At 38.6% G+C, this 16483-nt stretch overlaps 1 protein-coding gene across 1 annotated transcript; it reads right to left on the reverse strand.

The window, feature by feature from the left end:
* Positions 1–6029: 6029 nt before the first annotated feature.
* rnf126 (ring finger protein 126) lies at positions 6030–15445 on the reverse strand. Its single transcript, XM_046875871.1, has 10 exons — positions 15298–15445; positions 13618–13758; positions 12433–12491; positions 11952–12009; positions 10803–11029; positions 10482–10550; positions 10301–10370; positions 9672–9765; positions 7775–7890; positions 6030–6713 (listed from the first exon to the last, which is right to left on the reverse strand). The coding sequence occupies exons 2-10, from the start codon at positions 13690–13692 to the stop codon at positions 6561–6563; spliced, it is 921 nt and encodes a 306-aa protein (XP_046731827.1). The 5' UTR covers positions 13693–13758; positions 15298–15445; the 3' UTR covers positions 6030–6560.
* Positions 15446–16483: the final 1038 nt, after the last annotated feature.

A 16483-nucleotide genomic window follows, 5' to 3' on the forward strand; every position in this document is an offset into this window, starting at 1 on the left:
TGTCTGTGTGTGTACATCAACCTGTCTGTGTGTGTGTGTGTGTGTGTGTGTGTGTGTGTGTGTGTGTGTGTGTGTGTACACCAACCTGTCTGTGTGTGTACATCAACCTGTCTGTGTGTGTGTGTGTGTGTGTGTGTGTGTGTGTGTGTGTGTGTGTGTACATCAACCTGTCTGTGTGTGTGTGTGTGTGTGTGTGTGTGTGTGTGTGTGTGTGTGTGTGTACACCAACCTGTCTGTTTGTGTGTACAGCGGTGCAAAAGTGATTTAGTTTGAAGTGCAAATGACGTGATATTATTTAGTGGCAATGTTAAAAATAGCCCACGACAGGCACACTGAAAAAAATCACATACTGAACTAAATGTTTTTCTTGTACTATAACTTCAAAATGTATTTATGTACAGGATGTTTTTTTTTTTTATCCTTTTAAAGTTACATAACAACCTCAAACCAGGACAGTGAATTTTATACCTTGTGCTATAACAGCTATTATTGATCTTTTTCTCATTCTTTTTTTACTTTGGTGAATAAAGCAGAAATGGGATACGGCTTGTTTGACAGATTGTCCCATGATAAAAATAGTGTGACAAAAACACTGACACTGGAGATTTCTTTTGAAAACTAAAGTGTCTTCAAGAAATGCGTGGAAATGTATAAACTGACAAGAACATGTTAAGTTTGGGTTACTGCTGTGAATTAGTCACTATGGAAACACTAATGGATTCCATTACATTTGGATTACATTTGTGAATTAGTTGCAATGGACTCAGATCTTGAGCGTTGCAGCCGACGCCAAAATATACAAATTCTTGGCTGATCCGAATCAATTGACGCTTTTTTTTTTTAGCTTCTGTTTGATGTTCTTGTTTCCCAGGTGTTAACATCGCCACCTGAGCTTGGACAGAGTACATTGTAACCTTACCTCAAACCCGCAGCAGGGCAGAGACCTGACTGTTTGACTGCGAGGTACACTTTCAAATAGTGAAAGTGAATGAATGGCTTCATCTCCTGTTTCCTGTTTGGACTCCTGGCTTCCTGATTTTGAGTGGTTTGCTTTGAGTTTTGGCATTTTCCTTCTTTAAACTTTTCGATGTTTTTTCCACTTAAATAGTCTTGAACAATTGTCTTCTTGACTTGTTGTGCCTGTACCTCATTAGCGCGAATACCACTACGTTGCCGCACACAGTTTCTCAACTCTACTCGCTTCTCTATTATAAGCATTATGTCGGTTGTGTGTTTGCCTTCGAGCACGGGTGAGGACTCATTCGAGTTGCACACGGTGGAGTTGGAGCTGGTGGAGTTCAGCTTTTGTACATGGACAGGCCTGTATTTGAGTTCAAATAAAGCCTGGTCTAATTGGAACAAGTTTTAATCTTTTAAAATTTCATTCAGGAGAAACAGATCCATGACCTACATGTAAAGCAGGTCCAGCTGCGAGAGCAGAAAGCTGCACTGGAATCATCCCAGGCGGACGCTCACTCGTCCCAGGTAAATTCTCTGCAGTTTCTCTGCCCAGGCCCTGCGCACCTAGAACACGGCCCGCTCAGGTATCGTTCACTCCGGCACCGGGGCACCACAGACCCTGGATGCAGCAGCAGCGGAAAACACGAGCAAAGCCCTAATAACATTCTATTGTTCAATTCTGATATGACAGAGGTATTGCTCATCAGCCCAAAAACCAGTACACAGAAGCTCCAGCAGTTGCATTTAGAAGGATGTACTGTAACTACTAGTTTAACAGGAAAAGACCTGGGAGTTAGTTTATACAGCAACTTGTCTTTTAAATATCATATCACCTACATTACAAATACAGCCTTCTTCCATCTTAAAAAAATTGCTAAGCTAAGACACATGTTGTCTATATCTGATGCAGAGAAGCTCATTCATGACCTCCAGACTGGACTATTGTAATGCATTAATAGGTGGATGTCCTGCATCATTAATAAACAAGCTACAGTTAGTCCAGAATGCAGCAGCCAGAACCCCAATCTTATCACCCCTACACTGGCTACCTGATAAGTTTCGAATCGACTACAAACTACAGCTACTTACCTACAAAACACTAAATGGTTCGGCTTCCATATATCTATCCAGTCTTCTAACATGCTACAATCCATCACGATCTTTGAGATCTCAAAACTCTAGACTTCTCTAGCTAGTTCGGCTGATTTAGCTAGTATTTCTTAGAATAGCAAAGTCCACTAAAGGCGGTCAAACATTCTCATATTTAGCTCCTAAACTTTGGAATAGTCTTCCTGACAGTGTTTGAGGCTCAGACACTCTCCTAGTTTAAGCACGAATTAAAGACGTATCTTTATAGAGGCTTCTTTAGATTCTTTAGTCACGTCTTTAGTCCTACACATAACTTTGTGCTTCAGTACATCTGATCAAATGCACATTATCAAACTTTAGCTTGTTAATATTATGAGCAGCAGCTACGCTAATTCCTCTCCACTGCTTTTCTTTCTTCACCCATTCTAAGCTCCAGTCGTGTCCCACCTCATAAAGATTATGGACAGTCAAAGAAGTAGATGCTGACAGTGCAAACATCCTGAACCATCTAGAGACGTACCGGTTGCTGAAATCATGAATGTTCAGGAGACATTCGAAACGTAGAAATTATCCAACAATGGGACTCTGGTAAAAGTTGAAGTACTGACTCTACTTTTTCACTCAAGTTAAAGTAAAGAAGTTTGGGCTCTGACGTACTTAAGTAAAATTTGTAGCCATTACTACTTCCTGTTTTAGTGTCACGCTGGTAACTGGACCTCACGTCATATTAATGATAGGGCTGTCAATCGAGTAAAATATTTAATCGTGATTAATATCATGATCATATCGTGAGTGAGTGAACTCACGATTAATCGCAACTTAATCGCACATTTGTATCTGTTCTAAATGTACCTTAAATTAATACCTTTTAAGTTTTTAATACTCAAATCAGCATAGACATGGACAAATATGGATGCTTTATGCAAATGTATGTTTATTATTTGTGGAACCATACACAACATAAAAGAATATTTTGTCTTCATGCTCTAACTGTTTTAAAGTAATGATGGTGTTTTAAATTACGTAAATCATTTAGGACACCAAACAGAACCTTTGCTATGTTTCCACACAGACGGTTATTGAGGCGATACGGTTCACTAGACTTTTTGAACTTTCTATTAATATATTTATGTTTTAGAGGCAAATATTCAGAGATTCAGGTTGTTTTATTTATGTGTCTGTGAAGAGAGATGACAGAGACGGCAGAAAGCGCACCCTGTCTGTTTTCTTTATTTTACAAAAGCACAACGTTTTGTTATGATGAGTGTGTACAAATACAAGTAGACCCTTTACAGATTCGAATTATGTATTGCTCTTATCTTTACAATAAAAAAAATAATGTATGTTATATGGCAAAAAAAAAAGCCACAAAACGCGCTGACGCTTTTGTCGACCCCTGAAGGTTAATTGTGTGCATTACAGCGGAATTTACGTTAACGCATTATTAACGCCCTAATTAATATAATTATACAACAAATTTAACATTTTGTTACCTAATGAATGTATCCAGGCTGAACATCCACTGATCAGGAATGTCATGTTTACATCGCTGACTCCCTCTGTCTCATCCACGTTAACCCCATATTTCCTGCCCTTTTTTTCCTATTCCTTCTGATACCAGAAAAATCTTTTGTACTGAAGTATTTGAACTTTATTACTTCCCACCTCTGGCTACTACTACTGTCTGAGCTGCTCTTATAGAAACCTAATCAGCACCTTCTGACCAATCAGATTCAAGAATTTAACATTACTGGGGTATAAGTGAACTTGGTTTGAACTTATACACTGATCAGGCAGAACTTTATGACCACCTGCTTAATATTGTGTTGGTCCCGTTTTGCTGCCTGAACAGTCCTGACCATTAAGCATTAACAGCATTCATTTCTTTAGCAATTTGAGCTGAAGAACACATGGTCCAGCCTTCGCTCCCAACATGCATCAATGAGCCTCCGCCGCCCATAATCCTGTCGGAGGTTCACCACTGTTTATCCTTGGATCACTATTAATAGATACTGACCACTGCAGACCGGAAACACCACAAGAGCTGCAGTTTTGTAGATGCTCTGACTCAGTCGTCTGGCCATCATAGTCTGGTCCTTGTCAAACTCACTCAAATCCTTACACTTGCCCATTTTTCCTGCTTCTAACACAAACCTTTGAGGACAAAATGTTCATTGCTGCCTAATTTATCCCACACACTAACAGGTGCCATGATGTAGAAATAATCAGTGTTTTTTACTTCACTGATCTTAATGTTATGCCTGATCTGTGTAAGGTCTATTTAGATGTATGGCACCATACATCTACCATACAAGACCTGGTATCGCCAAGCTGCCTCTTTTGGGCCTTTGAGCAAGGCCCTTAACCCTCTGTGTTCCAGGGGTGCCGTATCATGGCCGACCCTGCGCTCCGACCCCAGCTTCTAAGCAAGCTGGGATATGCAAAGAATATAATTTCACTGTGCTGTAATGTATATGTGACAAATAAAGGCTATTCTTCTTTTTTATAAAACCCTGAGCAGAAACACCAAAGTGGAATTATTCATGAGACAAAATGTTCTTTTTAATCATTCACATTTCCTAAAAGACAATACCGAATGTTCTTCCTTTTTTTTTTTTTTTTTATTCGAATAAACTAAATCATTTATTTACCAGAAAAAAAACTAAAATATATAACAATAATTAGTCTGATCGAGGATGAAGGAAAAAATAGAGGCTGTTTTGATCTAAGTAAAATAAAAAAAAGTTTTTGAATAAAACATTTGTGACTTTTCTACAGAGCATCTGGAAAGTATTCACAGCGCTTCACTTATTCCACATATGTTACAGCCTTATTCCAAAATAAATTACATTTATAATTCTCCTCAAAATACTACAAATATCCCATAATGCCAATGAGAAAGAAATTAATTTAAAATAGTTGCAAATTTATTGAAAATTTAAAAAAGTATTCACAGCCTTTACCATGACACAAAATTGGTGCATCCCCCTGGAGATGTTTCTACAACTTGATCAGAACCCACCTGTAATTAAACTGAGCGAACAGGGGTGAAGGGCCTTAGTCAGGGAGGTGACGATGGTCACTCTGAAAGAGCTTCAGCGTTTCTCTGTGGAGAGAGGAGAACCTTCCAGAAGAACAACCACATCTGCAGCACTCTACCAATCAGGCCTGTATGGTAGAGTGGCCAGACAAAAGCCACTCCTCAGTAAAAGGCACATGACAGCCCACCTGGAGTTTACCAAGAGGCACCTGAAGGACTCTCAGACCATGAGTAACAAATATTAAACCACGGACCATTATTACTGACGCACCACCCACTAAACTCTGGAGCGCTCTGGACAGGAAACACAGAAGACGCTACAGAAGAATGGAGGAACGGGGAGAAAACAGAGCGGGGCAAGGAGAAGATTCATATGGGAGCCCGTTTCGTTTACGAAGATTTCAAGCAAACTTCTTTCACGTTGTCATTATGAAGTTTTTTTGTTTTGTAGAATTTTGAGAAAAATAATGAATAAAATCTATTTTGGAATAAGGCTGTAGCATAACAAAATGTGGGGGAAAAAATGAAGCAAATGCACTGTACCTGCAGTACTCACACCCGGTCTCTGTTCTAATCGTGAGGAGAATAAAATATTGTGCAAATAAATACTTGACACAAACTTGAGATCAGTTACCTCCTTTTTGTTCAGTGTTTGTCCATTTTCTCATTTGTTCTTCACCTCAATAAATATCGCTATATGGGTATTCACAGAGTACACCTCTCAGCTGCTGAGATTTTATATTATATATATATATATATATATATATATATATATATATATATATATATACACACACACACACACACACACACACACACACACACACACACACACACACACACACACACACCTATCTATCTATCTATCTATATACACACACACACACACACATACACACATTTATAAAAATCATTAAAATAAAAACTAGAGAAATAAAAATGCTTGAATGGTTCCCTTTATAGGAATGAGAGACAGAACAGTCTCTATTAAAATGACATTCAAATCCTGCAGTTGACTAAGTGTGAGCATGTGTGTGTGAGTGCCTGCAAGAGTTCTTTATACGTTGCCTGACTCTAATCATCCCTTTTTTCTTTATTTGACCCCACAGTCACTTCTGAATTAAAATCCCTGTTCGTACAGGGCTGCTTGTCATGCGTTAAAAAAAAAAAAAGAAAGAGGAACGATCATGCTCCAGTTTTAAATAATAATAATTAAAAAAAAAAGGTATCGGAATACAGATGAAGGAGATGTGTGTGTGTGTGTAGGTGGCTTCTCAACTCTTTGCTTGTCAACATGTCCTTTGGCATGTGTTACAGGAAGTTGTATGATAATGATGTTGAAGGTAATGATGAGAAAAAGGTGTTGGCCTCTTAAAGGATGCACTCAAGACCATCGGGTTTAAGTGGGTTTTATGTGCATGTGTGTGTGTTAGTGTGTATATGCGTGTGTCAGGAAGGAATTGAGGGGTTTTTAGGAGTTGTTGGCAGCGTTCTCGTTATTGGGGGAACTGGGGGAGGACAATGATGATGTGGAAGGTGAAAAGTTAATTCCTGATAAGTCAGGAGGATCTGTGGCTGTGTTCTGGCCGCTCAAGCTTTTCCTGCACACCGGACATGTGTCGTGCTGTGGAGAAAGACACACAAGACAGTCACAATGAGTTATCAGCTGGACACCCTGTCAGGTGTCCTCCTTATCAAATTAAAAGATAAACGAAAACCAATATGGCGGCAATATATTAACATATGTGCACCAACTAACAGCAGAGATTTACCAGTATACAATACAAACCACCGTCGATTCTCAAAACAAACCTTTATTATATTCTCCAACATTGCAAACACAAAGATCGCTCACAAAATCACAAAAAACGTGCGGGGTGTAGTTCGTTTTTTACAAAAAGCTAACCAGTGTCAACATTAAATTCTCGAGTCATTTCACTCTGACACACAGCTCTGAAAAGTATCCTACACCTGTAGCATCTGTAAGGCTTGATTTTTCCGCCACTTCCGTGAGTTCTTCTGCGGCTGCACAGTGGCGTCTCACTACCGTATTTTCGCGTATATAAGATGCACCCTGGGTGAGGGGTTTGTAAAACTTTTTATAAGACGCGTCTTATATACGCGAAAATACGGTAGTGAGATGTTGACGTGGCAAAAGCCGGTGATTGGTCATGCGGATCGAGATAACCGACGTTAAGTGGCAAATTTGCCCCCCTTGTGCTCGAGATATTAGGGTTCATCGACATAAAAAGAATCGACATAACCGATTAAAAAAATGCTAAGACAAAGTGAGAATTTGGCGGGTCCACTTCAAAAATGACGACTTAATAGGGTTGGCGAGTTAACCGAGGTCGAGATAAGTGGGTTTGACGACTGTGTGTGTGTGTGTGTGTGTGTGTGTGTGTGTGTGTGTGTGTGTATATATATATATATATATATATATATATATATATATATATATATATATATATATATATATATATATATATATATAAAATATGCAATATGCATAATCAAGGTATGTATGTATGCAATATTTGAATCATTTTGATATATCATGCAGCACTAAGTTGTGTGGAATATGTAAAGCAGGAAATTTCAGAATAAAACACTGCCTACATACAAACCAAAACATGTACAAATACAGTATTTAAATGAAGAAGAGGAGCAGATAAGAAGAATTACCTGTTCGAGCCAGGGCACTATACAGTCGTTGTGAAAGAGATGGTTGCATGGAAGTTGTCTAACGCTCTCTCCCTCGCTGTAGTCTTCTTTACACACAGGACATTCTAAACCATCTCCTGCACAAAAACAATGTTCATCATTAGGTAATGGTGATTGGAAAACCGAGCTCTCGACGTCGGTCGAGGTCAGAGGCAAATTCTTTAATCAAGTCAACAAGTGCTCGAACACTGTTAGGCTTTACATTAGAGACGGATGTGCGGTATCAGTAACTGGCTGACATCAACACAAAATGCTGGCTCGGATGTCGGAGAAAGAGAAACAAACACGGATCCCTAGCGAGGTAACGTGTACTGCAAAACAGGATGTTCTGTTATAATGAAATAACCGGCAGTGCGGCGGCATGATGACCACTCGCGTTGTACATTTTTATCAGTTTATTGTTACATTAAACATGAAATCCATAAAACAAGGTAGTTCCTGTTTGATCACTTATAGTAGTTATTAACAGTAAAACACAATCCCCTCCATCATCAAGACTTCCCTTGTGGGTAAAGTTGTAGCTACACTGCTGGCTGTTTTAATTGATTACTAAACAATTGTCTCTTGGGTAAAATCCAATGCGTCAACAAACGAAACGGTTTAATTTCTTTGTATGGAAAAAAATTGCTTCACCCTGTGAATTAGTGGTTGCTCTAAAGACATTAACACACAAGGACGAGAGCAAAGAGTGCCAGTGCAGCTGTTAAAGAAAATTACCCCATCCGACCAATCAGAGTCAAGAATTATATTATATAGTGCATATATTATATACCATATTCCAAAAGTTTGGAAATACCTTTTGTTTTTGAGAGACACATACATGTACCTTTTGTTTATATGCAACAAACTGAATAATCTTATGGTATGAAGATTTACTTCGAAAAATTGATATATAACTGTGCAACTTTATTTTCATTGAAAAAAATCCTCCCTCGGCATGAACAACAGCTTTACACACTCTCGCCGTCTGACACGTTCGGCTGAAATACTCATTCTGACCTTGTGATTCAGTTCCTCTCAGAGCAGTTCAATAGGATTTCGGTGGCACTGAGCAGGCCATTCCATGATAGATAACATTCCAGACGACTGCTTGCTCTCTAAATAACACTTAGAGCTTGGGCATATGCTTCGTGTCATGTTTTATGTTGTATGGTGAAGTTGGTTCCAATAAGCTTCAGTCCAGATGGAATTGCAAAGTGTTAAAGTATTGAATGGAAGCCATGTTGGCTGAGTGTTCTTTTCACCTGGAACAAGAATCCAACCTTCCCTGCTCCAAAACAGCCATGAGCCATTAAGCGTCCACCTCCATGTTTGACTGTGTGTGAGACAGTCTGCTAATATCTTCTCTCCTGTTCTCCATCTTACATAAGTAACACAGTTAGAGCCAAAAATGTCAAATTTGGACTCATTTGTCAACAGAACCTCCTTCCAATCATTCACGGTCCAGTTCTTGTGTGATCTTGCATTTTACCCAGTTTGTTGCATATGAACTTAAGAAACAGGCATGTGTCTCAAAAACAGATATGAAGATATGGGTTTGCATGTGTTGGAGTGGAGGATATTGAGCTATCGAGCGTGTTTTATGGTTCCTGCTATCAGTTTATATCATTAGTAAACACTCAGTAAACATTTTATTTTTGCATTACTACCAACAAAGTGCTTAAACTCAAGCTCATGCAGGCAAATCTCATGTAAATGGGATCTGTGGTTACCAACCGAACCGGCTTTTGCCACTATCACGGCTTGTATTACACAAGCGAAATTATTAACACAGAGGAGCAAAAAACAGTCAAGATGTTTCTTCATATCCTCCCACAATGCAGCAGTAATCAACACGCTCTGCTGGCAGTCGACTCACCCACATGCTCGTCTGTGATCTGAATTGTCGGGAGGTTTTTGATCTTTTCTCTGTCTGCAGGAGGTGGACCCGTATTTTCAAACTGATTTAATAACTGTGGGAAGACGAGAGGGGAAAAAAATCAATATATCCCAAAATGTGTAACAGCCGATTTAGTTAAATAATATACTGGGGTTTTTTTTCCCATCAAGATTTCAATTCAGTGACATTTAATTATTTATTAGTGAAACAATACACCATATTTAACCTCAGACATATTTATAAAATTGTATATAATAATATAATGTATATGTAACTCCATATCCTTTACTGCTGCTGTTAGACTTTACAATCAGAGCTGCTTCCAGTCACCATAATACACACTGTTAATAGTGTTTATTTAACTGTGCAATAACAAAACTTTTATTGCAATAACACTGTTTTAAACTGTGTATATTATGTGCAATTTGTTCGAAAGTGTAATTGTATTGTTTGTTTTATTTTCTTTTGTATTGACACATTGAGCTGTATATATTTCTACAGTGTCTACAATGGGACGAATAAAGCTGTATCTTATCTATCTTCGCTTTCATTTTTTTAGGGAAAAAAAGGGCAATTTTGGATATGAAGAATTTTATCACGTGTAATACCTGTGTAATAATGGCGTCCAAGCCGTTGGCACCCCATGCATAGTCCATTGGATTTGAATGTAGCACTCCCCTAAACAAAAACAAAAAAATATAATAAATAATAATTAAAAGATCAGACATTTAAAGGGTAAAAATGTAACAGAAAAGTAAACGAATAAGTGTGAATTCTGCATTAATGTACCATGGTCCTATTCCCATATTTGGCATAGCTGTTGGTGCGATGATTCCGTTCACTAGCTGCTGAATTATCCTGTGGAAAGACCAAAAAAAAAACCAAATGCTTTCATTCCATCTGAGTCAACAGGCACCTAAAAAAGATTTTCATTTAACATCAGTGCAGGGGACACAGAGCGACCTTTCAAATGTGTTGATAAGAAACAATAAATAGAAATAAGCCCAGACAGCAATCAACCATTTAAACTAAAATGCCTTGGCACAACACGCCATCTGCTTAAATGTTGGCACCACTTGGCAATAACTGCTTGTCCTTTCCTGTCCTCACCCCTCTAAAGTGGGAACTCCTTCGTGCCGTGTCCCTTGTCTCCGGGGAACGGGGCGTCCCCGAGGTTGTCTGGCCATGTAGCGATGGCGTGAAGACATCTCACGCTCCCGGCGGTTCTCACCATCCTCAGAGGTCAAGGCCGAGTGGAGGTCGAAAGTGTCAGTGAAGATGTTTAGAGCCAATTGGCTGTACTGATGTGGGAAGGTAAATCCAGTCGGATCCAGAGTCTGAGAAAACAGCAAGACAACTATTATACGGATCAGCCCTTTTTTTACAAACTGTTTTCTTCACGAGTTACTCCAACTGCTCTACCCGGCATGGTAGTTCAATCCAAATCGATTCATTTTTATTTGTATGGCGCCTTTACAATGGACTTAAATCTCGAAGCTTTACACGGACATAGCGGTTATAAGGTGGTATAAAAAACGTGCGAGTTTACTTTAAGTTTGTCCCTTATAATTGTTCCCTGATGAGCGAGCCAGTGCTGACAATGGCAAGGAAAACCTCCTAAAGTTGGTTTAATTGGGAAACCACACTCCAAAGAGAACTCATTCTCATCTGGGTGGCACTGAATGTGCAGAGCTGACGGTGTATATGGCAACTTTTGTGGTAAAGCGGTGGATGCTGAGTGAAGGTGTTCCTCTGCGCGAGTGTGCGTGGGTTCCCAAGTCGGCATCGAGGGAAGACGTGTGGGGCCACGGGTGGGTTTGTGCCCTGGCGTGAGTACGGGGGAAGGAAAGCCATAGGGCAAAAGTGAATACATAAAATAAAGTTCTGTCTGTTGAACCGTCGCATGGCATCTCGTTTTTTCCAACCAGGAACGTACCAATCTTTAGTCTATTCCTATGATGGTTGCAATGATTTTTTTTTTTTTTTTACTAATAACACTAGGCTAGCATGAGATCCACAAGCACATCTTCACAGACTAGCTACAAGCCTCACAGAAAACCCTCATTAACCCACAAATCCGATCCACTTTTATGTGCTGAAATCTGATAAACAGCTAAATGTAGGGTTAAAGAATGATATTTACTACAACTAAACAGAAACACGAAGAATAATTTCATTTCTGTTTGGCCATATTCCACAAACAATATACACAAGCTGAAGGTAGACGCAGCAGTTACTAAAAGACATCTGCTCACTCACCTCGACTGAATGGCGGTTCTGATCGCTGGTGGATGTGGAAGTAAAACCAGTCTCTGTACTGCAGGAAGAAAAAAAACAACATTTAAAAGCCTCATGTGCAACAGATAGTAAGCAAGTAGGATTGGTCAAACTGTGGAAGTGGGTGGAACTGGACAAAACTGCTATAGGAGTGAGTGGGATTAGTGAAAATCTCTGAGGGAATGGGAGGGATTGGTCAAATCTCACATCAGATTCAAAGGGGTTGGTCAAAGTGGAACTGGGTGGAATTGAACAAAACCATTTGGTGGAGGGAATGAGTTGAATATTTTGTAGAAGAGAAAGTGATTAGTGAAACTTTGTGTTGGAGATGGTGGGCTTGGCCAAACCTACCATGGGAGCGGGTGGAACTAATGTTCTGTCAGAGTGGATGGGATTAATGAACATTTCTGGCAGTCACTTGGTTAAAAAACATGAAACATTGTTTAAAAGCACTAGAACTTACTTTCTCTCCTGTAGTAACTCCTCGATGAAGCCAGAATTGCACCGGGGACAGATGTAATCCTAAGCAAATCATAAACCCAGTTCAGAAAGCTTCAAAAAATGGGGTTACTCAGAATAGTTACAGCATTGTTTGTGACACAACAGAAAATTGCTGAAACGTTTTAGAGTGCGACCTTCCCACACAGACACCTGCATGGATTGTTGAAATCGGACAAACAAAAGAGACCAACAAAACCCTGCATTCCTTTAACACGTAAAGCAAACTAATTTATTTTATGTTTTTACATCCCTGTTCTGAACGACTCGGTGCACAAATCAATAGACTGCGCTGATCTTTTCGGTGACCAACCTGTAGCTATTGTATTGTAACAGTACGTCCATACAGTGAGAGTTCTAGAGGATCTACTCAATAAAGCTCACGTGAACGTTCTCAGAGCACTTTCAGTATCCAGAATGGGTATGAATACGTGGATCCTAAAAAGGGGACATTTAGGAACTTTCTGGAAAAAGTGATTGAATCAGGATAGAAGCTGAAGAGCACACAATGTTGAGATGGTAAGTCCTGATGAATGCACATGGTCAGACTGACAGTGACAGTCATACCGGCAGTGTTAACAGATTCACAGGAAATGAAAATCGATTACTGACATTATCTGACTCGAACACCAGTATATGTGACTTAGTATTTAACAACCAGACCACTTTCATAAGCAAAATCCTTACACCGAGATTTCCCTCATACTTAAAGTACTAATACCCTTATTAGAAATTATACATAATATAGTTTTAGCTAATGGTCCTAAATTATAACTGTCCTGCCTGCACTGACCCCATACAGTGATTTCTGCTGCAGTCTGTTAGTATGTTAGCATGCTAAGCTAGGCTAACTCCGACTACAAACCCACCTAGCCGGCTAAATAGCGTTATATTTAACTGCAGGAATATAAGAGTGTTATAAACTAGTTAGCAACTAGATACCTACATCTCTGAAACAAAAGCTCTAACACGGTTTATTACTATTACTAGTTAGCTAACGGCTAACTAGTTACCTCAGCACAGAGCTAAGCTAACTAGAGGCTTGTCGAGCTTTTACTACTGACGTTCCAACCCGAAAAAAGTAACGTCTCGGTGAACCGACAAACCGACAGCCATAATTATAATCCATCCGTTCACGCGTTACACTCACCGGGAGACGAGGGTTTATCTCTGCAGAACATTGGTGACAGAAATACCGGCAGGTCCGTACGGGAGCTTCCGCCATCTTCGGATTCACTGTAACGGGACTCGGCAGAGAAACGGCGTGTACGGGTGGCGGACAGGGACAAACCTTCATGAACACGCGAAACCAGAAAATACAGCAGGCAGAATATACAGTGCACTCTAATATTATAGAGCGTTTCAAGAGCGTAAACAATAATAATAAAGAAATAAAATACACTCCTAAACCATTTCCGGTGGCGCCATTTTTAAAGCTGTTAAAACAGAAACTTTTTAAGTTTTGACAAAACAGAACTGTTAAGATATTTATAAAAGCTAAAAACAGATCAAGTGGAATTCACTAAAACATTACATCACACATTGAGGTCACAACTTCTCACTCTGAACTATAACCCTTGTATGGTGTTTGGCATTGGCTTATTTTCTGTGAAGAACTTCTATCAGATCATATTTTCAGTGACCACACACTGTACACCTCCCCTACACATTTATATTACATATTACATCCGAGGTTTGTAGGTCCTGTGTGCTTTCACTGTTAGTGTGTGTGTGTGTGTGTGTGTGTGTGTGTGTGTGTGTGTTTGTGTGTGTGAGTTTTGTGAAATACGGATGTCAAAACATGGTAAAATTAAATGGTCTTCTTGCTCAAGAAATGAGGCACCCTGCATGGCTGCCAGTGTGATAAGGATGCAAACAGGGCCAACACGGATGTCAGTTACTTATGTGGAAAAAAAAAGAATCGCTGTGTATTGTGTGGACACAAGGTGGAAATACACAATATACATGCAAGAAGTACATATGAAATATATGCAGTAAAACTCTGCCCCTCGTGTTTTATAGGCAGTGTGTGTTCAATGGGGCTGATGTGTTGTCTAGACCAGGAGTCACCAACATGGTGCCCACGGGCACCAGGTAGCCCGCAAGGACCACAGGCCTTTTCTAAAAAATAACTGTTTCCTACTTTGTTAAATCATTGTTGATAATTATTATGAGGAATCATTAACATGATCAGTGTCTTCACATAGATGAATATCATTAATTATTATTAATATCATATAATAAAAGATAAATTGAGCAAATGTGTTATTTCAGATCAAACTGAAAACTGTGTGTATCAAACTGGGAGCCCTTCACATGAATCCGTATCCAAGAAGTAGCTCAAAGTTTTAAAAAGGTTGGTGACCCCTGGTCTAGACTGACATACTGTGAGTTCAGCTCGTGTTGTGTGAACTGACTTGAATATAATGAAAAATATAATAAAAAATAAGAATATAAATTATAAAACGTTATATAGATAGATAGATAGATAGATAGATAGATAGATAGATAGATAGATAGATAGATAGATAGATAGATATTTAGATAGATAGATAGATAGATAGATAGATAGATAGATAGATAGATAGATAGATAGATAGATAGATAGATAGATATCACGTTTTATAATGGATTTTCTTTTTTTTTAATTATATTTTATTATAAAAAAAAATACAAAATAGCGAGTAGCACTTTAATTCATAAATCTGTCTAACGAAGGTAAATGACAAAGTAAACATCTGTTGAGTTTTACATCACATCATCATTTTTATCGCGATTTTTCTTTTAATTGATCAAAACTCTGAACACCACACGAGGGTTAAACACTTACCTGCAGTACTGTATTGTGGATTGTGTTTGGGTGAGAAGGTAAACACTTATAGGTTTGAGGTCTACAGTTACTTGCTTAGCGGCAAAGTCGGAAACATTTGCTCCCACTACATGGATGATGTTTTACTTGTTTTTTTAGTGAGGGTTGGAGCGTCACACGCCCCTAAAAACCCTCTTTTGCATCGTTGCTAAGGTAACCGATTTACGCCTAACTCCAGAAAAAAGCTAAGAACTAGCGCTTTACCTCACGCGCGTTCCCAAAGTAATTGTTGTGTTCCATCATAACTTATTGCATACATCATTATTTCATACGTTTAGAATTGTTTGTGATTGGATTTGGTGAAGTGTGTAGCCATGTTGCTGTAATTCTTGTCATGTGAGGGTTTGAATTCTTTATCTGTGACATCTGTGTGTGGTCACGAATAAACAAGAAGGTGATTGTAATCCAATACTGGCTAACGTGTCCTTAATGTGTTTTATTATTATTATTATTATTTTTTTTTATTGAATATATATTAACGGAGGCGCATTGCATTCACAAAGAAAAAAAACAACACAAAAGGATCTCAGAATTATGGCTTAATATCTCATAATTTGCTTAATATCCCATAATTATGAGATCCTGATCACGTAATTATGACTTACTAACTCATAATTATGACTTAGTATCTCATAATTACAACTTATCTCATATTTATAACTATCTCATAATTACGAGATCCTGAACTCGTAATTATGACTTAGTATCTCATAATTACGACTTCTTATCTCATAATTATGACTTACTATCTCTTAATTACGAGATCCTGATCACCTAATTATGACTTACTAACTCATAATTATGACTTAGTATCTCATAATTACTACTTATCTCATAATTATAACTAACTAATTATGACTTAGTATCTCATAATTATGACTTCTTATCTCATAATAATGACTTACTATCTCATATTTACGAGATCCTGATCTCGCAATTATGACTTACAAACTCATAATTAACTTACCATAACTAAATTAACTAGCAGAAGTTGCAGGTCAGCGATGAAATGTCCAGTAGCTAATTAAACTAATATACTGTTATATTTTTATCATGCCCAAACAAAATGTCATTCTTGGAGAGGTTTTTGCATGCGATCTACGATGTCCAATGGTGCCTTTTTCTGATCAGGGAAGAATCACACAGC

This window comes from Silurus meridionalis, chromosome 20 (assembly GCF_014805685.1).
Source record: "Silurus meridionalis isolate SWU-2019-XX chromosome 20, ASM1480568v1, whole genome shotgun sequence".
In the NCBI taxonomy this organism is placed as follows: Eukaryota; Metazoa; Chordata; class Actinopteri; order Siluriformes; family Siluridae; genus Silurus; species Silurus meridionalis.